At 49.6% G+C, this 22,941-nt stretch overlaps 3 protein-coding genes and 1 long non-coding RNA gene across 6 annotated transcripts; 2 read left to right on the top strand and 2 right to left on the bottom strand.

Moving 5' to 3' along the window:
- Positions 1–79: 79 nt before the first annotated feature.
- On the top strand, positions 80–5,922 carry optn (optineurin). Of its 2 annotated transcripts, none has more exons than XM_062483218.1 (13): positions 80–228; positions 769–921; positions 1,232–1,434; positions 1,646–1,807; positions 1,893–2,065; positions 2,181–2,331; positions 2,675–2,790; positions 3,192–3,341; positions 3,647–3,725; positions 3,829–3,984; positions 4,265–4,407; positions 4,534–4,616; positions 4,879–5,922. In XM_062483218.1, exons 2-13 carry the CDS (start codon positions 780–782, stop codon positions 4,998–5,000), a joined length of 1,680 nt encoding a protein of 559 aa, XP_062339202.1. In that variant the 5' UTR covers positions 80–228; positions 769–779; the 3' UTR covers positions 5,001–5,922. The 2 variants fall into 2 exon arrangements, with proteins under 2 accessions (XP_062339202.1, XP_062339201.1); XM_062483217.1 differs by having other exon boundaries at positions 97–232.
- A 653-nt stretch (positions 5,923–6,575) lies between these two features.
- On the top strand, positions 6,576–16,576 carry mcm10 (minichromosome maintenance 10 replication initiation factor). 2 transcript variants are annotated; one of them, XM_062483046.1, is made up of 19 exons: positions 6,576–6,699; positions 8,737–9,030; positions 9,154–9,327; positions 9,505–9,726; positions 9,797–10,010; positions 10,181–10,346; positions 10,646–10,813; positions 10,940–11,056; positions 11,416–11,612; positions 11,770–11,864; positions 12,083–12,202; positions 12,840–13,192; positions 13,374–13,503; positions 14,423–14,553; positions 14,756–14,869; positions 15,608–15,753; positions 16,094–16,136; positions 16,244–16,363; positions 16,398–16,576. In XM_062483046.1, exons 1-18 carry the CDS (start codon positions 6,693–6,695, stop codon positions 16,325–16,327), a joined length of 2,775 nt encoding a protein of 924 aa, XP_062339030.1. In that variant the 5' UTR covers positions 6,576–6,692; the 3' UTR covers positions 16,328–16,363; positions 16,398–16,576. The 2 variants fall into 2 exon arrangements, with proteins under 2 accessions (XP_062339030.1, XP_062339029.1); XM_062483045.1 differs by having other exon boundaries at positions 9,502–9,726.
- On the bottom strand, positions 7,326–8,660 carry LOC134037796 (uncharacterized). Its single transcript, XR_009932581.1, has 3 exons — positions 8,000–8,660; positions 7,641–7,712; positions 7,326–7,439 (listed from the first exon to the last, which is right to left on the bottom strand). It is a non-coding gene; the product is annotated as an uncharacterized LOC134037796 (long non-coding RNA).
- Positions 16,577–17,107: 531 nt separating the features above from the next.
- ucmaa (upper zone of growth plate and cartilage matrix associated a) lies at positions 17,108–22,773 on the bottom strand. The gene is made up of 5 exons (XM_062483142.1): positions 22,655–22,773; positions 22,173–22,232; positions 21,985–22,080; positions 20,874–20,972; positions 17,108–17,863 (listed from the first exon to the last, which is right to left on the bottom strand). The coding sequence occupies exons 1-5, from the start codon at positions 22,713–22,715 to the stop codon at positions 17,766–17,768; spliced, it is 414 nt and encodes a 137-aa protein (XP_062339126.1). The 5' UTR covers positions 22,716–22,773; the 3' UTR covers positions 17,108–17,765.
- Between the last annotated feature and the right edge of the window lie 168 nt (positions 22,774–22,941).

Genomic DNA, 22,941 nt, shown 5'->3' with positions numbered 1-22,941 from the left:
GATTTGGATGTTAAGCGGTCATTGAATTACTTCAGCCTTGCAACGTAGGGTTAACTATTTTGCGCAGTTGATACAGAGTTTCTGATACTGCTGTGACGTAAGCTTTACACAGGAAACGCTCAAAACCAAAACAGATCAGAAGACGTTTGTGCAGTTAGGACGACTTGTCTTTGGACCTATCGAACCGAATTTTGTGATTGTAATATATTTGTGTGTTCTTTAGCGCAGGTAAGTAGATCAAACTATCTCATATCTAATCAATGTAGGTTATGTTGTATGTAAAATGTGACGCACTTAAATGGTCCAGCTAAAGTTATTAACTTTTTAATTGTCCTGTCAAATATGGAAATATTTAAGGCCTAACTTAGGGTAGTCACGCTTCTAATTACCTAAGCGCTACATAAATACACGAAAGTAAAAAAACGATTGGAAAAACAACTTTGACATTGAACATTACTCTGTCACTTGTCGTTAATCAATATTTTATCACGAACTGCGTATAGGCTATATATAGGCTACGTGTTGTGCTACCTGACACTAATCGATAGGCCTACTTTGAGAATGACTTGACATCGTACTGGTCGCCCGAAGACGTCAACATCAGGCTATAGTCCGCCCCGACACGTGACTGCTGATAAGAATGTTGAATTAGAAACTTGCGCTTTCGTTATTGAGCAACAAAGCCGGGAAAAGGCATGCCTCTCAAAGCCTCCATTTCCACTGAGAAGAAATAACATTTCTTTTAAAACCTGTTTTCCGCGGGTGCAGGGGCTTGTAACATGGCCACAGGCACCCCCATGGTGAACGGGGAAGTGTCCCGTCACCCCGCGGGAGGGGTGCACCCCAGCCCAGGGGAGGGAACTCTGGAGGGCACGCTGCATCAGATGAACATCCTCATCCAGGAGAACAGGGACCTGAAGGGTGAGAGCCTGGGACTGATGAGGGGGTAGTGGTGGTTTAATGAGAGAGAGAGAGACAGACAGAGAGAGAGAGAGACAGAGAGAGAGAGAAACAGAGAGAGAGACAGACAGAGAGATACAGACAGAGAGAGGCAGACAGAGAGAGAGAGACAGAGAGAGACAGAGAGAGAGAGACACAGATAGAGAGACAGACAGAGAGACAGACAGAGAGACATCAAAAGGGCCCCCTACACTACTTTTGTTTAGGCCCCCCAAAACTCTGGGTACATGTGTGTACTGTACTCAACCTACCCTGTGTCTCCCCTTTGAAGAGGCTCTCAGAATGACCAACCTGTCGATGAAGGAGCGCTTTGAGGACCTATCCACCTGGAAGGAGAAACAGAGGGAGGAGAGAGACTTCCTGGAGGGAAAGCTGGATGAGGCGAGGAGGCGCATCGAGGCGCTCACCATAGACGACCAGGAGCCGAGGAGCAGGAGGGGGGAGCAGGAGGGAGGAGCAGAGGGTAGGGGACAGGTCAGTAGTCGGTCTTTGTCAGTTTTATACAGCTTTATTTAACCAGCTGTATAACGTGTTATTCCTTCTAACTAGTCAGCAAATTCATCTCCTCAGGTAAACAAAATGTTGTTTGTGAAGGTGCCCCCTTGGGTTTGGCATATGAACGATGTTTGATTTGATCGTTTCATTTATACAGCTGATGCAAAAGTTTTGATTGGGTACCGTCTAGGGAGGTTCAGCCAATCAGAGTGCAGAGCTGGTGGCACTGCGTGCCCAGGTGGCTCGTCTGCAGGCGGAGAAAAGTGACCTGGTGGCCATGAACTCTGAACTGCAGCTGAAGACCGGCCAGGACTCACCTGAGGACTCTTTCATAGAAATCAGGATCGCATCAGTGAGTAACACACACACACACTCTCTCATGACCACATTGTGTGTGTGTGTTTTTGTGTTGAATTCTTTCCGTTGGCCGTTTCTAGGATGGAGAGATGGGAGCAAAGGATGTGTGTGACGGCCTGGCCTCCAGGGTCGACATGAGCGCCTCTCGGCTGGAGTCTGAGGACCTGACGGTGAGCCAGCTGCTTCAGTCCCTGAGGAAGGAGACCCAGCGGGTGGAGAGGCTGCAAATTGAGCTCCAGGCTGCAAGGGCCAGGTGAGGCCTAACAGCATGGTCTCACTACCACGTCACCTTTGATGATTCGAAGTGTTGGTGTGTTTCCTTTTTATCTGAGCTTCTGATTTGTGTGGTGTGTGTGTGATGCGTTTAGGATTACAGAACTGGTGGAGAAGGAGAGCTCAGAGAGCTGCACTCAGACCTCTCTCCAGCTGGAGGAGAAAAGGGGTGTCCCACCCACCGCCGCAGGGGCTGCGACCGAGACAGAACAGAAGACGCAACAGGAAAATTCTGGAGCGGGGAAGGTACGCCAAAATTAGCGTTCTTATGCTTGAAAACAAATCAATTTGTCTGCCAGTAGAGAAAGAACATTTCACCTGATAAGATTTCTTAAAACAATGTGTCGTTTACTTAGAGGAAGTCACTAAGTTATCCATTTACACTAGAAACAAGTCCAACTAGATTTAAAATCTATAAACAAGATCATCCCACTTGGCTAGATGTAGAATCTTGGCAGTGTACATCCAGAATGCTCAGTCTGGCTGAGAGAGCAGCCAGACGAGAGCTCATGCTGTTAGTTTCATATTCAACATCTCACGAAGCCTGACGGTAACACCGGATCGAATCTCGTTTGCGTGCGTGTCCTAGGCTGAGTCTGAGGTGGAGCACCTGCAGAGCCAAATGATGACGCTGTTCAAGGAGCTGCAGCAGGCTCAGAGCAAACTGGACGAGGCTGAAGGCATGAAGAAGAACCTGCAAGACAGGTGAGAGAGAGGGAAGGAGGAAGTAGAGAGGTTTTAGCATACGCTCTTATCCAGAGCGACTTACAGTAAGTACAGGGACATTCCCCTGAGGCAAGTAGGGTGAAGTGCCTTGCCCAAGGACACAACGTCAGTTGGCATGTCCGGGAATCGAACTGGCAACCTTCGGATTACTAGCCCGATTCCCTCACCGCTCAGCCACCTGACTCCTGTAGAGAGGGAGGAGGTAGAAAGAGTTGGAGGGAGGGACCATCAGTAAGAACAAAACAAACTTTTCTCCTTCTCTCTACTGTCCTTTCCATCTCCCCTCTCCCCTCTCCCCTCTCCCCTCTCCCCTCTCCTCTCTCCTCTCTCCTCTCTCCTCTCTCCTCCCTCTCTCCGTCTCCGCCCGTCCTCCACCCCAGATGCAGGGACGTGGAGCAGGATGTGGTGACCCTGAAGGCCCAGCTAGTGGAGAAGCAGCTGGTGCAGAGCGAGAACGACCGGCTCAAGCTCCAGGTGGACAGCAACAAGCAGCAGATCCAGCTGGAGCAGAGGAAAGCTGGAGAAGAGAGGTGGGTGGGGCGCGGGGGGGGGGGTAATATATATTATTATATGTAATTTATTTTATATATGTAAATATTCTGCTTACATATTAATCAACTCAAGAAATTATACTTAAGAGTCACTTTATGGAATGTAGATAATCTACTTACACATATGCACACACACACACACCCACATACACACACACTGAGGTGTGGCATTGCAGGTTTGGAAATCCCCTATTTATCTTTAAAAAACTCCCTTTCAGTTTCCACTGGTCATTGGTAGTTAAATTGGGACAGGAAACAACCTGAGTAACCCCCCTCCCCCTCAGGAACAACCTGGCCCAGCTGAAGGATGCCTACACCAAGCTGTTTGAGGACTACAACGAGCTGAAGGAGGACAGGAAGAAGGTGACCGCACACCCATCACCCGGCTCCAGAAACCTTAACTCCTACTGACACTTCTACTAAACACACAGTGTATATCCCCCCTCTGACCCTGTGTGACCTCTAGGGGACAGCGTCTAAGGAGCTGGCGGATGACCTGCAGGTGCGCCTGGTCGCGGCAGAGCAGGCCCTGGCCACCAAGCAGCAGAAAATAGACGTCATGAAGCAGGAGATCTTCCAGAAGGAGAAGGAACTGGAGACAATCTCAGTGTTCCAGGCTCAGGTATGAATATGCCCACCAGGAGAGCAGCCTCGTGGATTAGTTAATCTCCTTGGTGTAGTCATGTTTCCTGTGTGTGTTGTTTCTTACACAGTTCCCAGTGCTGTATGTGCGATTGGTAATCAATTAAATCAGGGAAAGCAAAGAATCATCAAGTGTTCCGTTGCTCTGCTTAGAACAGATTGAGCATATACTTGTGTGTTTTGTGACGTGTGTGTTTTGTAACGTGTGTGTGTGTGTTTTGTGACGTGTGTGTGTGTGTGACGTGTGTGTGTCCGTGCAGGCAGAGGTGTACTCCTCGGACTTCTACGCAGAGCGTGCTGCTCGAGAGAAGATCCACGAGGAGAGGGAACGTCTCGCCACCCAGCTGGAGTTTGTCAAGAAGCAGAACACCCAGCTGCAGGACGAGATGGACTCTCTGGGCAGGTACGGCAGGCCGAACGCTGGCTCCACTGGTGGCTGTGTGTGTCACGTTTCGCCCGTGTTTGTTCTGATTGGTCACGTGAACAGATCGGCCAGTTAAAAAGAGTTGTTGTTGTCTTTCTTCCCCAGGATGTCGCTAAGTGAGATGCAGATGAGACACGTGCCACGAGGCAGTAATCCACATGGGGGCGCTGGTTCCCAGGGAGCCAGAGGTAAACACACCTACAGAAGCTATTAAAATAACCATTAAAACACACACATTTAGTCATTTAGCAGACGCTCTTATCCAGAGTGACTTACAGTAAGAACAGGGACATTCTCCCCGAGGCAAGTAGGGTGAAGTGCCTTGCCCAAGGACACGTCATCTGGCACGGCCGGGAATCGAACTGGCAACCTTCACATGTACTAGCCCAATTCCCTAACCGCTCAGCCACCTGACTTCTTCCTCCTACATGGTCTCTGTCTTCCTGTCAGGTGGGGATGGCAGGGACAGACCCCAGCAGGGAACCCTCCCTGAACACGCCTGTCCCAAGTGCTTTGAGATCTGCCCTGACCTGGACAGTCTTCAGATCCACATCATGGACTGCATCATCTAAGCCTTCCTCGTCGTCGCCGACACCATCTTCATCCTCTGCAGCAGCAGAAGTAGCAGATGAAGCACTTTATTCTGAGTCTTCCTCTTTGTCCTTATCGTCCTCTGAGGTTCCAGGGCTGCCTAGTGGGTGCTGGGGTCCTGGTCTTACGTAACATCTGTCTGGGTAGATAGAGGACATACTTTAAAGCATGCTTAATACGCAGCCTCTCTACCGGACTGAGCAATGCAACTGTCTCTTAAGATACCGTTATAGTTTTGCTGCCTCTCCCAATGCAGAATGTGTATGTCTGCAGAAGGGGGGATCAAGAGTTTAATCGGCTTAAGAATTTAGAGGTTGGATGATTCACTGGGTTATTTATGCAGACTTGTAAGAGTTTGGTTTTCTGTTTCGTCGATTTAAGCGTGATCATTTGTTTCCTTACTTTTCCAGTAGGCCACACGAACAGCCCAGATGAGAGATTCTCTTAAAAGTTATACGCTTTTTGGTTTATTTAATTGTCTCATTCTGACATTTTGGGTACGATTCAATAATGGGTAATTATTATTTCGATTAAGGAAGGTGGTAGACCTTACTGAATGTAGCACTTCTACGTTATTTTTAACGTTAGGTGTTCGACGTTAAAGAGATAAAGAATTTGTGTCATAACATTCTAATTATGAAGTTAATATAGAGAGAGCGAGATGCATGGTCTCTTTGATGTCTTTGTTTAGACCAGATATATGAAGAATTGAAAGTCCGCATAATGTGGGCAACCGCTACTGTAGCGTAACAAGTAAATCCTTCACCAAAGTTCCATTTGTATAATTTAATGAATGGTTTTCAATACATCACTGTGTTTCATGGCCATATGTGTGAACCAACAGATAATCCAGTTGTGTGTCAGATATATTTTTGTTGTAAATAAAGACTACAAAAAAGCGTAGCTGTATTCCAAGGACTACACATTACATTACATTTACATTTAGTCATTTAGCAGACGCTCTTATCCAGAGCGACTTACAGTAAGTACAGGGACATTCCCCCGAGGCAAGTAGGGTGAAGTGCCTTGCCCAAGGACACAACGTCAGTTGCATGACCGGGAATCGAACTGGCAATCTTCGGATTACTAGCCCGATTCCCTCACCGCTCAGCCACCTGACTCCACGACCACTCGGACTACACGAATATGCCTGTAACAATTTGAACAAATAAACGATTCATGTCATGTGTGTAATGATTCCATATTTTACGTTATTTGGGGAATTTTGTGATAAAATAATGAAATGTGTATATTATAGGATATATAAATATACACCATTGAATTAAGCACATTTATGGACAGGCTAAATCTATGTCCACCTACGTAAAAAATTGACAACAAATGGGGTCCTTCGTTTAGCGCCAGTTTTCAGATCGCTGCCAGTGGCACTATTCTCGCTGACAGTGAGTCAGTTCAAGGAACGAAGGAATTGTTTCTTTCAAATAAGGTAATTTCATAAGATCATATTATTGACGGAGTCAGACATCATATAACTATAGACACAACCAGTAAACTTGCATGATTTCTAGTATAATGTTACCATTAGACGGGGGAGGAAATCCAGTTGGATTTGTCCTTGCTAGCATACTTTTTTCCCTATGCATATAACAGCGTTTCCTTTATCTTTATAGATCCGTTTTTCTCAATCTAATCATTGGATCTCAGTTTTCACAATGGAAGGTAAGGTCATCGTCCATGAGCTAAAACACGACGATTTATTTTAGTGTGAGTGAGTGGCTACCGTCATATTCAATATCCTTGCAAGCAGTGGCGGAGCCAGGGAATTTCCATTGGGGTGGCCAGGATGGGGCCAGTGATAATTTTTGGGTGGCAAGCATGTGTCTCACCAGGCGATGCAGAGCTATTTTAGACACATATAGGAAACATCTCAACATTATTCGGAATTCAGGTGAAAAAAAAGAATACACTTATTCTGTATTCATACTTGGTTTTAAACTGTGTTGATTTAGCGATTGCTATTTGTGTTTTTTTTTGTATTGTACGACTGAGTCGAACAATGGTTGTAGAGATATGCAATGACAGTAAGGTACTCTATTTTATAGTAGAGATGTCCTCAGTTTATGGCGACAAGCCAAGTCAATTCTCTCAGTGTATCATCAGGAATACAAAACAAGGATGCAAAATTAGAAGTGCAATGTTTTTTTAATCAAGTCTGATCACAATATGGATTTATCTTTAAATAACAAAAAGTATAAAATACTGAGCTAATGTATAGAAATAGGAAAATAAATAAAATAACATCCTGAATACAATTTGCTGAATTACAACAAATGTAAATATGACAAGCATTAAAGTGTCCAGTATGTGTGAAAGAGTGAGTATACCTGGAGGTCCACTTGGGCCGCCACTCGTTGTTGGAGGCTCCTCTCTCTCGCTGTCTGAATCTTCTCTGTGGGAATCTAAATATATATATTAAAAACATTAATAGGTGTTTAAAGTATTTTCCACAAGGTGTAATGATCCACTATCCAATTTCACAGATACAAAAGATTAAAATTCATTTTCTACAGCATTAAACATATTCAATATAAACTTGTGGACAATATCGATGGAAAAGTTAGCAGAAGAGTACAACATACAATGTAAGATTGACAATTTACCTGGGGATCCACTGGGGCCACTCCTCAGGGAGGACTCTTCTGTCCTGCTCTCAATCAATCTTTCAGAAACATCTAAAATAATTACAATAAGGTGTACAGGTAATTTTCCTAAAGGTTTTATAATGCATGCTATATAGTGTTTAACAAACACACTATAAGCTAAAGTATAATATTAGTGAAAGTGTCTCTGGGTAGCAAATACAAATATGCCATACTTTAATGTAATGAAAAAACTAACTGATATGTTTTACAATGCACTTTCAACCTGACCTGTATATGAATAGACACACTTTAAGCCAATTGTAAATAAGATAACATCATATCAAGCTGTACTATATGTGAGTCTCTATACTGTATACCTGGAGGTCCATTTAAGTTGCTGCTCTCTGGGGGCTCCTCATCCTCACTCTCTGCCTGTTTTTTCTCCATCTCATCCTCATTCTTTGCCTTAGCTGTCTTCTTTCCACTTGCCCTGAAGAAGGACGCTATGTCTGCCTTCTTCCTCTTCATTATTTTTCCCTCTTTAATGACACCTATCCAAAATGCATACTGTATATACCTGACACAATCATAACACGTTCTGGCAACGTAGTTATCAAATACAGCATAGCATATAGCAATTTTAACAGTTTACTATGTTCTCCTCCGATCTAGCTTGCTTCTAAACTTCGCAAAATAGATAGTCATGGGTGGGATAGTCACAGTTATTAGAAGACAAAAACAACATCCATTATGATATCATACCTTTCTGTTTTGCGTTTCTTCACTTAGCCGCAGGTGCCGGTCGAAGCGTCAGGTGGTAACAGGCATTCTCAGGCCATGCTTGAGCCGTTTAATTCAAATACAGGATGTGTGCGCGCTGCGCGTGGCTAAAGGGTCCGACAGTGTACTAGCGGTGCGAGAAAGGTTCCGCATTTTTCCACAGCCGTCAAAACTTTTAACCGCTCTGATGTGGTGCTTGGGGTGGCCAATGGGGTGGCCGAGATTCTACGGGGGGTGGCCGTGGCCACCCCCGGCCACCCCCTGGCTCCGCCATTGCTTGCAAGTATCCTAGAATTTAACGAGATGTGTATATATATTTATTTATTTATCTCAGCGGAAGATGATCTGGACATTCTGACAGCGTTGTTGGCTGAGAACGAGGCTGAGGAACAAGAGGAGCAGGAGACTAAGGACGACCTAGATGACCTGTTCGACAATGACGATGATGATGAAGAGTACACAGAGGGAGCCGAGGAAGACTCTGCAGCAGCCGCTGCTCTTTTCGGTGACGTCGACGACATTGAGGAAGAGGAGGAGGACGAGGGAGAGGAGGACAAGAAAGAAAAGAACAGGACGTCTAACGGTCAAACTAGCGACAACCTCAACAAGTCCAAGGAAGATCTAGAAGGTCGGTAAACGAGCAGAAGTCTGACTGTGATAAGAATTTAGATTCCTAATCACAGTGTCATTCCTGCCCTTACCCTGCTGCTTGCTTACCTATAAGTGTGTACGTGTGTGTGTGCCTTCTTAGATGAGTTGAAGCGCATGCAGGAGAAGATGCAGAGGTTGCAGCAGCAGCTGGAGGCTTCTCAGAAGAGTTCTGAAGTTCGCTCCAACCCGGTCCGAACCCCAGGTTCAAAACCCGTCGCTACACCCCGGGACCGACCACAGACCCCCCCCACACTGAAGACCACTCCCCACGCAGGTATTACCTTGACGTGTGATGATAAAGCACTGTGTAACAGGGAGGTTGCAGTGAAGATTGAACCATCCATCGTTTGTATAGGAACTCAAACCAGAGATAATCGAGTTTGTTCTCTATGTAAGAGTAGTAATAGCAGTGGCACTTTATGTATGTCCTTGTTGTTGTTCCTGTCAGCAGGAAAGACCTCGTCTGGTCCAGGAAGAGGAAAGTCGAACAAACAGGCCCCTCCTGGTCCAGGAAGAGGAAAGCCGAACAAACAGGCCCCTCCTGGAGCAGGGAGAGAGGAGAGTTCCAGGTTACAGGAGTCCTCCGACTTTTCCTCCCAGCTGAGCAACGCAGACATGTTCAAGCCCAAAGGCCAGCGCACAGCCCATCAGACCGGAGCCAGCACTTCCACAGGTAGCTAACGCTCACCTCAGACTGATAGGATTTGTGAACGTTGCATCTTGATTGGTTACTTCCTTCACAGCTTCTTCGGTAGACCGAGTGCCATTGGTTGAGATAAAGATGGGCAGCACGTTCCTGCCAGTGGAAACCAGCAGTAAGGTCAACAAAGCGTCTCGTTCCCTGCCAACCTCCCAGACAAAGATGGCCGCTGCCTCGTCCACAGCTCGACAGACGCAGTCTCTACCCGCTCTTCCGAAAGATGTGGCCATTGAGAAGTACTCTGGACTGCGGCTGAGGTCAGAGCACACACACACACAACTACACACACCCTTTCTAACTAACAAACACTCCCCCCCACACACACACACACACAACTACACACACCCTCTCTAACTAACAAACACTCCCACACACAAACTCACTCCAGCGCAGGACTCCAATCCGTTATCTGATTGGTCGATTTCAGGCGGCCGCGGGTGTCATCTACTGAAATGGATCGCAAGATGGCCGACCGCAGGTTGATCCGTCTTTCCCAGCTGCCTGAGCGTGTGGGCAGGGAGAAGCTGGAGGAGAGCGACTGGGTCACCTTTGCTGTGCTGGTCAACAAGGCCACTCCTCAGAGCAACAGCAGTGTAAGACCACAGACACCTCATGCACATGTCTGTTCTGTTCTCTCATTCACTGTCTCTCAGGTTGTGGCGTGTTGATACTTACTGGGTTGCAAGACACTCTTTCTCCAAGGAGTATTTTTAGTTTTGAATTTACCTCTTTGAATTCTCAAATGACAGAGTTGAACTTGTTAAAGTTTCTTATTTCATTGAATGTTTGACATGGGAGGAGGAAGTGAATCTCTGTCTCATCCTCACCTGTCTCCGACACTTCCTCTATGAGACAGGTTCTCTCATATCCCTGCATCCCTCTCCTGTCACAGGGGAAGACCTTCAGCATCTGGAAGCTGACCGACCTCCACAACCTGGAAGTGTTTGTGTCCCTCTTCCTGTTTGGAGACGTGCACAAGGAGCACTGGAAGACTGAGCCCGGCACTGTGATCGGCATCCTCAACCCCAACCTCATGAAGCCCAAGGAAGGCTACGACGGGGTCAGTGTGTGTGTGTGTGTGTGTGTGCGTGCGTATAAGAGAGACATACAGACAGAGAAAGAGACAGAATGTGTGTGTATGGTTGAATGGTATTTCTGAATCTCTCTCTCTCCTCCCCCCTCCCAGGTCAGTCTGTCTATCGACCACCCCCAGAAGGTGATGCTGTTGGGGGAGGCTCAAGACTATGGGACCTGCCAGGCCATGAAGAAGAATGGTGACCCCTGCTCTCAGATTGTCAACATGGTAGGCCTGCTTCTGGGTGTACGTGTGTGTGTGTTCTGATTCCTCGCCCTATCTCTCAGCGTGGTTCACTGGGTAGGTGCCCTCTCACCGACTCCGGCCGTTCCTACATTTACATTGTCATTTAGCAGACGCTCTTATCCAGAGCGACTTACAGTAAGTACAGGAACATTCCCCCCGAGGCAAGTAGGGTGAAGTGCCTTGCCCAAGGACACAACGTCATTGGACACGGCCGGGAATCGAACCAGCGACCTTCTGATTACGAGCCCGATTCTCTAACCGTTCAGCCACCTGACTCCCATCCCTTTCCTCCATGTCTTATCCTCTCTCTCTCCCTCCCACAAATCTTTCTCTCACTGCAGTATGAGTGCCAGTACTGCCAGTACCACGTCAAGGCCCAGTACAAAAAGATGAGTTCCCAGAGGGCCGAGCTGCAGTCCAGCTACTCCGGGAAGGTTCTGGGGAAGGTCAAAGGTCGGGGCAACAGCCTGAAAGAGCGACTGTGTCAGACAGGCTTCCATTACGGGGGGGTGTCCTCTGCTGCCTGCGCCGCATCACTGTGAGTGTGTGTGTGTGTGTGTGTGTGTGACTGTGTGTGTTACTAGTTGTTAAATATTTCGTTATTTTTTGGGTGTCTTTTAGGATTGTATTTGTGTGTGTGTCTGTTAGTGCATCTGGTATTGGAGTGTGTTGAGTGTGTTTAGCCTGCTCCACAGGTCGGCCTCGCACCCTAAGAAGCCCACCCAGACCACCCTGAGCAGCTTGTTCATCAAGGGCTCCGACCAGCTGGCCAGCCAGGCCAAGAAGCTGGGTGAGACTGGAGGAGGAGAGAGGGAGGAAGGGGGTTTAAGAGAGAAAGGAGAGGGAGTTTAAAGGGAACAAGGAGAGTAACAGACACAGAGGAAGGGAAAATATGAATGCCACTGAGAAAGAGATAGTATTAGAGAAAGAGAGGGAAAGAGAAAGAATGAAAGTGAGAGGAGAGGAGGTTTGACTCTTGACAAGGTGTGTGTGTGTGTGTCTGTGCAGCGCTGAGCTCTAACAAGGTGTCGGGATGCTCAGATGACTTCAAAAGCCTTCTGTCTCAGCCCACCTCTGGAGCCCTGCAGCTGAAGAAGCACCTGACCCACACAGCCAAGCACCCTGCAGGTCAGCCTGCACGCCACATCGCTGTTTCTCCGTCGCTGGTCGCCCTGTTCGTATTCCTCTGCCTCTCCCCTCGTTACTCTTTTTGACCAACTCTCTTTCTCTCTCTCCCTGTCTCTCTCTTCTCTCTGACTCTCATGTCTCTCTCTCCCTCTCCTGTCTCTCCCTCTCCTGTCTCTCTCCCTCTCCTGTCTCTCTCTTGTCTCTCTCTCCCTCTCCTGTCTCTCTCCCTCTCCTCTCTCTCTCTCTCTCTCTCTCTCTCTCTCTCTCTCTCTCTCTCTCTCTCTCTCTCTCTCTCTCTCTCTCTCTCTCTCTCTCTCTCTCTCTCTCTCTTGTCTCTCTCTTGTCTCTCTCTCCCTCCTGTCTCTCTCCCTCTGCTGTCTCTCTCCCTCTCCTGTCTCCCTGTCTCTCCCCCTCTCTCTCTCTCTCTCTCTCTCTCACTCCTGTCTCTCTCCCTCTCCTGTCTCTCCCGTCTCTCTCTCCCTCTCCTGTCTCCCTCTCTCTCCTGTCTCCCTCTCTCTCCTGTCTCCCTCTCTCTCCTGTCTCCCTCTCTCTCCTGTCTCTCCCTCCCTCTCTCTCCTGTCTCCCTCTCTCTCCTGTCTCCCTCTCTCTCCTGTCTCTCCCTCCCTCTCTCTCTCAGGCCCCCAGGGTTCTGTTGGAGGAGGGCTCCAGTCCATCTCGGCCTCTGAGCTCCTGAAGCAGCAGAAACAGCAGCAGCAGCAGCTGTTAGAGAGCCGCAAGCGGCGGGCGGAGGAGATCCAGAAGAGGGTCCTCCAGAACTCAGGGGCCTCTCCCCCCGGGAGGCCTGCTCCCCCGGGCGGGCCCGCCCGCAGGCCCCTGCTCTCCCCCAGAGCTGCCTCCGAGGTCCCCCGGGCCCCCCAGAGCCCAGCCACCCCCACCCTGGGAAGAGGCTTCACAGACGGAGATGACATCCTGTTCTACGACCACACCCCTCCACCTCCACCTTCTTCCCTCAGCCTATCAGCTGCCAAGGTGGGGTGGCGTCAGTGTCATAGTGACGATATGCTGACTAAGACTTGTGTTGGAGAGGGCGTTCTCTTATATTTCCCTCTTATTTCTCATATTTCCTCATTTTTGCATCGATGGCTTTAGTTTGTGGTGTGTGAGTAAAAGTCAATGGTCGACCTGACAGTCCCGCCCCCTCTCTCTCCAGTTGGCTGCTCTTAAGAAGCTAAGGGCGAAAGGGGAGGGGTTAGCAAAGGAAGACCCCAACGCCGTGAAGAGGAAGAGGAGTGGTGACATCATCAGCGCCAGGGTGGAGAGCAACCTCACCTTGCCTGACGGTACGCACACACACACACACACACACCTGTCAATATCTACACACACACACCTGTCAATATCTACACACACACACCTGTCAATATCTACACACACACACCTGTCAATATCTACACACACACACCTGTCAATATCTACACACACACACCTGTCAATATCTACACACACACACCTGTCAATATCTACACACGCACACCTGTCAATATCTACACACACACACCTGTCAATATCTACACACACACACACCTGTCAACATCTATACACACACACCTGTCAATATCTACACACGCACACCTGTCAATATCTACACACACACACCTGTCAATATCTACACACACCTGTCAATATCTACACACGCACACCTGTCAATATCTACACACACACACCTGTCAATATCTACACACACACACACCTGTCAATATCTACACACACACACCTGTCAATATCTATACACACACACCTGTCAATATCTATACACACACACCTGTCAATATCTACACACACACACCTGTCAATATCTATACACACACACCTGTCAATATCTACACACACACACCTATCAATATCTATACACACACACCTGTCAATATCTACACACACACACCTGTCAATATCTACACACACACACCTGTCAACATCTATACACACACACCTGTCAACATCTACACACACACACCTGTCAATATCTACACACACACACACCTGTCAATATCTACACACACATCAGTATCTACACGCACACACCTGTCAATATCTACACACACATCAGTATCTACACGCACACACCTATCGACATGTACACACATTCACACACGCGCACACACACATACACTTCATCACCTACAAACATACATCTACAAAGTTCCCAAGGTCCAAATCCCGGCCTGAACGTTCCTTCCTGTCCCGACCGCACACGTGCAGAGGACAAGCCAGGCCCGGAGGGGGAGGAGCCAGCCCAGAAGAAGAGGCGGGAGAACCTGGATTACATCCAATCAGAGGAGTTCCAGAAGATCCTCAATGCCAAGTCCCGCCATGGGGCGGAGCTACAGGCCGTAAGTCTGCGTTACCACTGCAACCTCCGAGCGGAACCACTCACAGATGTGCAGTGAAGTTACCGTGGTTACAGCTACTCGACGTTGTCTTAATTAGACACGGAATCCAAGCATCCTGCCCTGTGTGACCATTTAATGATTCCCTCCAACCCAAATGTAATAGTTCCCCTCTGTGTTCCTCGCCCCCGCCCACGTCCCCCAGGCTGAGTACCAGCTGCAGGAGCGATACTTCGACCCCCTGGTGAAGAAGGAACAGCTGGAGGAGAAGATGAGGAACATCAGGGAGATGAAGTGCAGAGCCGTCACCTGCAGGAACGTGAGTGTGTTTCCCCCCTCTGGAGAGCAGCCTGTCTCTGCTGTACATGAACACTCTGTACACAATACACGCTGTACACAACACACGCTGTACACAACACACGCTGTACACAATACACACTGTACACAACACACACTGTACACAATACACGCTGTACACAATACACGCTGTACACAACACACGCTGTACACAACACACGCTGTACACAATACACACTGTACACAACACACACTGTACACAATACACGCTGTACACAATACACTCTGTACACAATACACGCTGTACACAATACACGCTGTACACAACACACGCTGTACACAACACACGCTGTACACAATACACACTGTACACAACACACGCTGTACACAATACACGCTGTACACAACACACGCTGTACACAATACACACTGTACACAACACACGCTGTACACAACACACACTGTACACAATACACACTGTACACAATACACACTGTACACAACACACGCTGTACACAATACACGCTGTACACAATACACAACACACACTTTACACAATACATACTGTACACAATACACACTGTACATGATATATACTGTACATACATAATACATATGGTATAAAATGCATTTGATAATGCAAGGCCTTATTCCCCTGAGAGTACTGATGAACATCATATACCTGGACACCTTCATATATGTAGAGATGAAACTCTGTGTGTGTGTGTGTGTGTGTGTGTGTGTGTGTGTGTGTGTGCAGTGTAAGTACACGTACTTCAAGCCAGCAGACAGGTGCAAGGAGCAGAACCACCAGCTCCAGTGGCACGACGCCCTCAAGCGCTTCTTCAAGTGTCCCTGTGGACAGAGGGCCATCGCCCTGGACCGACTGCCCAACAAACACTGCAGGTGGGACACACACACACAGACACACACACACACACACACACAGACCCACACACACACAGACACAGACACACACACAGACACACACACAGACACACACACAGACACACAGACACTCACACACACACACTCACAGACCGACACACACACACACAGACACACACACACAGACATACACACACAGACAGACACGCACAGACACACACAGACACACACACACAGACACACACACACACACAGACACACACACAGACACACAACCTTTCTTTCTACAACCTCAACTTCTCTTTTTCTGACAGTATATTGAGTTGATGTGTTTCGTTTTGTTTCCACCCTGCTTCAGCAACTGTGGCTTGTTCAAGTGGGAGAGAGATGGCATGCTGAAGGTAGGCGCTAGCCCAGCTCTGGTGTGGATGTCGGCCACTGTAGCTTCCTTGGGTGATGATGACTTCCTGTTTCCTGTACGATTACCATTTCCTGTTCCTGTTTGCAGGAGAAGGCTGGGCCTAAGATAGCAGGAGAGCTCCTGCAGCCTCGAGGAGAGGAGCAGGCCAAGTTCCTCAGCAGCATGATGTAAACAACTTCATCATCTCAGCAGCATGATGTAAACACCTTCATCATCTCAGCAGCATGATGTAAACACCTTCATCATCATCTTCAGCTGCAGTTGTTGGTAGTGTCAACGGTTTTTATTTTATTTGAAGGGAGAGGTGGATTATGGACTTTTAATTCTTGTGTTTTTACTGAAATGTGAATGGATGGTGGTTTGTAAAGTTGGTCATTATGGACTACCAGCGGCACAGGCTGGGATTATTAAATCGTGTTTAGTGATCTGCTTTGCTTCTTCATCCAGCGCTCTCACAAACATCTAGAGGCAGTTACTGCCCGTAGCCCCCCTGTCAGTGATTCACATCCAGTCAAATGTGTCCAGTCAGGTTATACAGCTCTACATCCTCTCTCTTAAGTTAGGTAACGACCATCCTAGTGGTTAGGGTCAGGGAGCATCACTGCAGGGTGAACCCCTGTTTAGTTGGTTTCTCTTTCAAGTTTGTAATACTTTTTTATACTTTCTCCTTTCCTTGCTTCCCCCTCCTCTCCTGCGCCTGGCGTGTTCTGTTTCCACTGTACGGAATGTTGGAATGCTTGCACGGAATCCAGACCTTTATCTCAGACTGATGAGTTCTCCATGACGCTCTCTCCCTCCCTCTTTCTCTCTCTCTCCCTCTCTCGCTCTCTCTCCCTCACTCTCCCTCCCTCTGTCTCTATCTATCTTTGTCTCCCCTCAGGAATCTGGGTTTTACCTGCTAGCCTGTGCTTGAGAGTTCTGTCATAGAACTTAAGAATCATGATGACACACTACAATTGGAATAATCTTTATTGACCGGTTCTTTTAGAGTTACAGGTCGGATTTTTGATACGTTGTGTGTGTGTGTGTGTGTGCAGTTTAAGTAAAGACAACCTGGACCCCGCAGAGTAAGGACTCCTCGTGGTCCTGTCTGTCTGGAGAGACTCAGACAGCAGCTGTCTGTCGTAGATTAGGCTTCAGACAAGAAGATAAAAGAGTATACAGAAAATACAATAATATCACAAATACAAGATCATATAAAAGATACAAATAAGCATGCAAGAGGTTTTTATAGCACCTAATAACCACACGCGGGTTGTTATCGGCTATTGTACACGCCTGCAGATACGCATTTGACTGACTCTCTAGTTTAAAGGGGAGTTATAGTTTTACGCTAGCTAAATGCTCGTGTGGTGGAAAGCAGGAAGGAGCAGGTGTGGTGGACAGCTTTGATGAGGCTGTGTTGGAAGACGTGAGGTATCCCCAAGGCTTCACACCGCCAGAGGATGCTACTCTGTACACACACAGCTGTGACGGTCACAAGGCCAGCCAATCAGGACTAGGCCCGGCAAATCATGACCAAGGCCCAGCCAATCATGACTAGGGCCCAACCAATAATGACTGAGGCTTGCTGTGTGGACACGCCCCCCTTCCCCTGTGTTGGTGCCGCTCAGACGTAGTGGCGGTTGTGGTCGTAGCGAGGATAAAGGCCATCGTAGTGGAACTCTCTCCACTGTTCCGTCTTCTCCCTGGTCCTTTCATTCTGCTCTGGACACAGAGGAAGGGAGGGGGGAGAGTTAGAGGGAGGGGGGAGAGTTAGAGGGAGGGGGGAGAGTTAGAGGGAGGGGGGAGAGTTAGAGGGAGGGGGGAGAGTTAGAGGGGGGAGAGTTAGAGGGAGGGGGAGAGTTAGAGGGGAGGAGAGTTAGAGGGAGGGGGGAGAGTTAGAGGGGAGGAGAGTTAGAGGGGGGAGAGTTAGAGGGGGGAGAGTTAGAGGGAGGGGGGAGAGTTAGAGGGGAGGAGAGTTAGAGGGAGGGGGGAGAGTTAGAGGGGAGGAGAGTTAGAGGGAGGGGGGAGAGTTAGAGGGGAGGAGAGTTAGAGGGAGGGGGGAGAGTTAGAGGGGAGGAGAGTTAGAGGGAGGGGGGAGAGTTAGAGGGGAGGAGAGTTAGAGGGAGGGGGGAGAGTTAGAGGGGGGGAGAGTTAGAGGGGAGGGGAGGAGAGTTAGAGGGGAGGAGAGTTAGAGGGGAGGAGAGTTAGAGGGAGGGGGGAGAGTTAGAGGGAGGGGGGAGAGTTAGAGGGGGGGAGAGTTAGAGGGGAGGAGAGTTAGAGGGGAGGAGAGTTAGAGGGGAGGAGAGTTAGAGGGAGGGGTGAGAGTTAGAGGGGAGGAGAGTTAGAGGGAGGGGGGAGAGTTAGAGGGAGGGGGGAGAGTTAGAGGGGAGGAGAGTTAGAGGGAGGGGGAGAGTTAGAGGGGAGGAGAGTTAGAGGGGAGGAGAGTTAGAGGGGAGGAGAGTTAGAGGGAGGGGGGAGAGTTAGAGGGAGGGGTGAGAGTTAGAGGGGAGGAGAGTTAGAGGGGAGGAGAGTTAGAGGGGAGGAGAGTTAGAGGGGAGGAGAGTTAGAGGGAGGGGGGAGAGTTAGAGGGAGGGGGGAGAGTTAGAGGGGAGGAGAGTTAGAGGGGAGGAGAGTTAGAGGGGAGGAGAGTTAGAGGGAGGGGGGAGAGTTAGAGGGGAGGAGAGTTAGAGGGGAGGAGAGTTAGAGGGAGGGGGGAGAGTTAGAGGGAGGGGGGAGAGTTAGAGGGGAGGAGAGTTAGAGGGGAGGAGAGTTAGAGGGAGGGGTGAGAGTTAGAGGGGAGGAGAGTTAGAGGGAGGGGGGAGAGTTAGAGGGGAGGAGAGTTAGAGGGGAGGAGAGTTAGAGGAAAGGAGAGTTAGAGGGGAGGAGAGTTAGAGGGAGGGGGGAGAGTTAGAGGGAGGGGGGAGAGTTAGAGGGGAGGAGAGTTAGAGGGGAGGAGAGTTAGAGGGGGGAGAGTTAGAGGGGAGGAGAGTTAGAGGGGAGGAGAGTTAGAGGGAGGGGGGAGAGTTAGAGGGGAGGAGAGTTAGAGGGAGGGGTGAGAGTTAGAGGGGAGGAGAGTTAGAGGGAGGGAGGAGAGTTAGAGGGGAGGAGAGTTAGAGGAAAGGAGAGTTAGAGGGGAGGAGAGTTAGAGGGAGGGGGGAGAGTTAGAGGGGGGGAGAGTTAGAGGGGAGGAGAGTTAGAGGGGAGGAGAGTTAGAGGGAGGGGGGAGAGTTAGAGGGGAGGAGAGTTAGAGGGGGGGGAGAGTTAGAGGGAGGGGGGAGAGTTAGAGGGGAGGAGAGTTAGAGGGAGGGGGGAGAGTTAGAGGGAGGGGGGAGAGTTAGAGGGAGGGGGGAGAGTTAGAGGGGAGGAGAGTTAGAGGGAGGGGGGAGAGTTAGAGGGGAGGAGAGTTAGAGGGGAGGAGAGTTAGAGGGGAGGAGAGTTAGAGGGAGGGGGGAGAGTTAGAGGGGAGGAGAGTTAGAGGGGAGGAGAGTTAGAGGGAGGGGTGAGAGTTAGAGGGGAGGAGAGTTAGAGGGAGGGGGGAGAGTTAGAGGGGAGGAGAGTTAGAGGGAGGGGTGAGAGTTAGAGGGGAGGAGAGTTAGAGGGAGGGGGGAGAGTTAGAGGGGAGGAGAGTTAGAGGGGAGGAGAGTTAGAGGGGAGGAGAGTTAGAGGGAGGGGGGAGAGTTAGAGGGGAGGAGAGTTAGAGGGGAGGAGAGTTAGAGGGGAGGAGAGTTAGAGGGAGGGAGGAGAGTTAGAGGGAGGGGGGAGAGTTAGAGGGGAGGAGAGTTAGAGGGAGGGGTGAGAGTTAGAGGGGAGGAGAGTTAGAGGGGAGGAGAGTTAGAGGGAGGGGTGAGAGTTAGAGGGAAGGAGAGTTAGAGGGGAGGAGAGTTAGAGGGAGGGGTGAGAGTTAGAGGGGAGGAGAGTTAGAGGGGAGGAGAGTTAGAGGGAGGGGTTAGAGTTAGAGGGGAGGAGAGTTAGAGGGGAGGAGAGTTAGAGGGGGGAGGGAGTGGGGAGGAAGGGAGGGGTGAGAGTTAGAGGGGAGGAGAGTTAGAGGGAGGGGTGAGAGTTAGAGGGGAGGAGAGTTAGAGGGGAGGAGAGTTAGAGGGAGGGGTGAGAGTTAGAGGGGAGGAGAGTTAGAGGGGAGGAGAGTTAGAGGGAGGGGTGAGAGTTAGAGGGGAGGAGAGTTAGAGGGAGGGGTGAGAGTTAGAGGGGAGGAGAGTTAGAGGGGAGGAGAGTTAGAGGGAGGGGTGAGAGTTAGAGGGGGGAGGGAGTGGGGAGGAAGAGAGGGGGGGGAGAAGTTAGAGGGAGGGAAGGAAGAGAGAGAGGGGATGATATGTTGGAAATGCCCCTGGGCCGGAATCCAACCCGGGCCCCTGCGGCAAGGCCCTTACCATGTGAGCCACCCCACCATGTTCAGTTAACCCTTGTGCTGCCTTCGGGTCACATGACCCAAAGGTTCATAACGAACCATCGTTGTGTTTACCCAATTTTACCAAACAAAAAACAAATAAAAATAATTTTATTTTAACCTTCGCAATGTGGAGGGTCTGAGACAGCCCGACGGTTAAAAGAAAATGCTTCACTTTGTTTTTGTATGCAGTAAAGTTGTCGCAATACGACGGTGGGTCACAATGACTGATGGGTCAGAATGACCCAAAGATAACACAAGGGTTAAATACATCCTGAATAGCTTTGGAGTGTCGGCCGCAGCGAGCAGCTGGCCCTCAGGCTGTCTCACCGTCACGCTCCTCCTCCACGTAGTTCTCAAACTCGCTCCTCTGCTCGTCGTAGTACTCTCTCCTCCTCTCATCAGCCGTCAGCCTCACCCTCTGCTCCGCTAGGGAGGGTGGAGGGAGGGGTGGGGAAAGAGGAGGGAGGGTGGTGATGGTGGGGGAGGAGGGTGGAGAGGGAGGGGTGGGGTGGTGATAGTGGGGGAGGAGAGGAGAGAGGGGGGGGAAGAGGGAGGATTGGAAGAGGAGGAGGGGGGACATGAGGTGGTCAGGTCATTGAGGTAGTGTTTTCTTTTGCCTTAGTTGCATAACGACTCGAGAATTTTTGGCTGAGCACACTTGCCTGAATCTTATCCAAAGTCACGCATGCCAGGTACTGTGCACTGTGGACCTGGTTGTCCTAATCTAATGTCCTGGTTTAAGTGTTGGCGTGAATTCAGTGAGACACAAGCATAACCACTCACACACGGTTCAGTGTCTGGGCGGTTATTTATCTCATTAAGCAGCCTAGTGGCATGGGTCTCAGGAGGAGAGAGACTCATGACTGCCTGCTTCTTATTCCCTTCACCTCTCTTTATTCAACTTCTTCAGTCTCTAGTGATCATTCTGTATCACACAGAGCACACTCTAGAACGACAGGGTGAGCAGGCCTTTCATAATCGATCTCAGTCCTCCTCCTTCTCTTCTCCCCCCCTCCTCTCTCCTCCTCCTCTCCTCTCCCCCCCTCCTCCCCCTTTCCTCTCCTTCAGCTTCTGCAGGGCTCCTGAGAACGTATCTTCGCTCCCGGCAATCCCTCACACACACACACACACGAACACATGGACAGGATCTCTAAATGAACTTTTGTGTTGGGCTGTTGCCCAGCACAGTGCTTTGTCTCTGGGGCCATGCTCTACCTGCTCCATGCTACCCTGTTACTCCTTCTGCTACCTCCAGAAACCTTGTGTGTCTGTCTGTTTGCGTGAGAGAGAGAGACCGAGAGACAGAAAGATAGCATAGCAGATGGATTTGAAGACGTTTTGAAACAGCTGCTGTGCAGGCACCTGTGGGAAGCGACCACAACCACAACCCTCGTCTCCATGGCAACGTCCCTTTAGAGAAACGGAGCAGCCGACTCACCGAGGATCTCCCCCTGGTGTTTGGCGTAGCGACGACTGCGGCGTTTGAGAAAGTTGGATGCGTCCGCCTCAGGCATGAAGACCCGAGCTGCTGATCCTGCGGGTCAGAGGTCAGAGGCTGGAGGTCACGGGAGGGGTCGTTAGAGGGTCAGGGCGCGAGCAGGACAGGTGTGGTTTTGTTAGACTGACCTTTGGGCTCCTCTGCTTTGCCATCGTCCCTGACGGCTGCTCCCTCCACCCCACTGAAGACTGGAGAAGGGAGAGAGAGAGACAGAGAGAGAGAGAGAGAGAGAGATGGTGAGAGAGAGAGAGACGGTGAAAGAGAGATGGTGAGAGAGAGAGAGAGACAGTGAGAGAGAGAGAGAGACGGTGAGAGAGAGAGATGGTGAGAGAGAGAGAGACGGTGAAAGAGAGATGGTGAGAGAGAGAGAGAGTCAGAGAGAGAGAGATGGTGAGAGAGAGAGAGATGGTGAAAGAGAGAGAGAGAGATGGTGAAAGAGAGACGTGAAAGAGAGATGGTTGAAAATAACTCCACGTCAAAGGAGTTCCAAGAGGAACTGCCTGGAAAAATCTAACACCTCCCCACGCACACACACACACACACACACACACACAAACCTCCCGTTTCCTCCCCCATAATCCAACGCATAGGTCACATGAGGTAAACACACCTGTGAGGATGAGGAGGGTGGCGAGCAGGGAGACGAAGAGCAGATTGGTCCAGGCCATCATGGAGATCGCTGTGGCAGTCGACTGGAAGAAAGCTGCAATAAACCAACTAGAGAGAGAAGGGAGATGGAGGGAGGGAAGAGGGGAGGAATGGAGAGAGTGGGAGGGTAGAGAGGGTGGGAGAGTCAGAATTGGGGACAGCTGGAATTTCACTCACCCAAGGGAGGGGGTGAGAGGGTGAGGAGAGAGAGGGAAGGGAGAAAGAGGAGTCTCTGGAATACAACCTGGG

Source organism: Osmerus eperlanus, chromosome 17 (assembly GCF_963692335.1).
Source record: "Osmerus eperlanus chromosome 17, fOsmEpe2.1, whole genome shotgun sequence".
NCBI classification, from domain to species: Eukaryota; Metazoa; Chordata; class Actinopteri; order Osmeriformes; family Osmeridae; genus Osmerus; species Osmerus eperlanus.
Note: the sequence above shows the minus strand (reverse complement) of the source record. Positions and strands in the feature narration are given on the sequence as shown.

What these genes read in the sequence shown, in the direction of transcription:
- mcm10 (XM_062483045.1), top strand. An exon ending in CTCCTCAGAGCAACAGCAGT is followed by an intron (nt 10,347 to 10,645) that starts GTAAGACCACAG and finishes CTCCTGTCACAG; the next exon opens with GGGAAGACCTTCAGCATCTG. An exon ending in CAGCCAGGCCAAGAAGCTGG is followed by an intron (nt 11,865 to 12,082) that starts GTGAGACTGGAG and finishes GTGTCTGTGCAG; the next exon opens with CGCTGAGCTCTAACAAGGTG.
- ucmaa (XM_062483142.1), bottom strand. Translation starts at nt 22,715, where the DNA reads ATGATGGCCTGGACCAATCTGCTCTTCGTCTCCCTGCTCGCCACCCTC. An exon ending in CACCCTCCTCATCCTCACAG is followed by an intron (nt 22,233 to 22,654) that starts GTGTGTTTACCT and finishes TCCCTTCTCCAG; the next exon opens with TCTTCAGTGGGGTGGAGGGA. An exon ending in ACACCAGGGGGAGATCCTCG is followed by an intron (nt 20,973 to 21,984) that starts GTGAGTCGGCTG and finishes CACCCTCCCTAG; the next exon opens with CGGAGCAGAGGGTGAGGCTG.
- optn (XM_062483218.1), top strand. Translation starts at nt 780, where the DNA reads ATGGCCACAGGCACCCCCATGGTGAACGGGGAAGTGTCCCGTCACCCC. An exon ending in GGAGAACAGGGACCTGAAGG is followed by an intron (nt 922 to 1,231) that starts GTGAGAGCCTGG and finishes TCCCCTTTGAAG; the next exon opens with AGGCTCTCAGAATGACCAAC. An exon ending in GAGATGGACTCTCTGGGCAG is followed by an intron (nt 4,408 to 4,533) that starts GTACGGCAGGCC and finishes TTTCTTCCCCAG; the next exon opens with GATGTCGCTAAGTGAGATGC.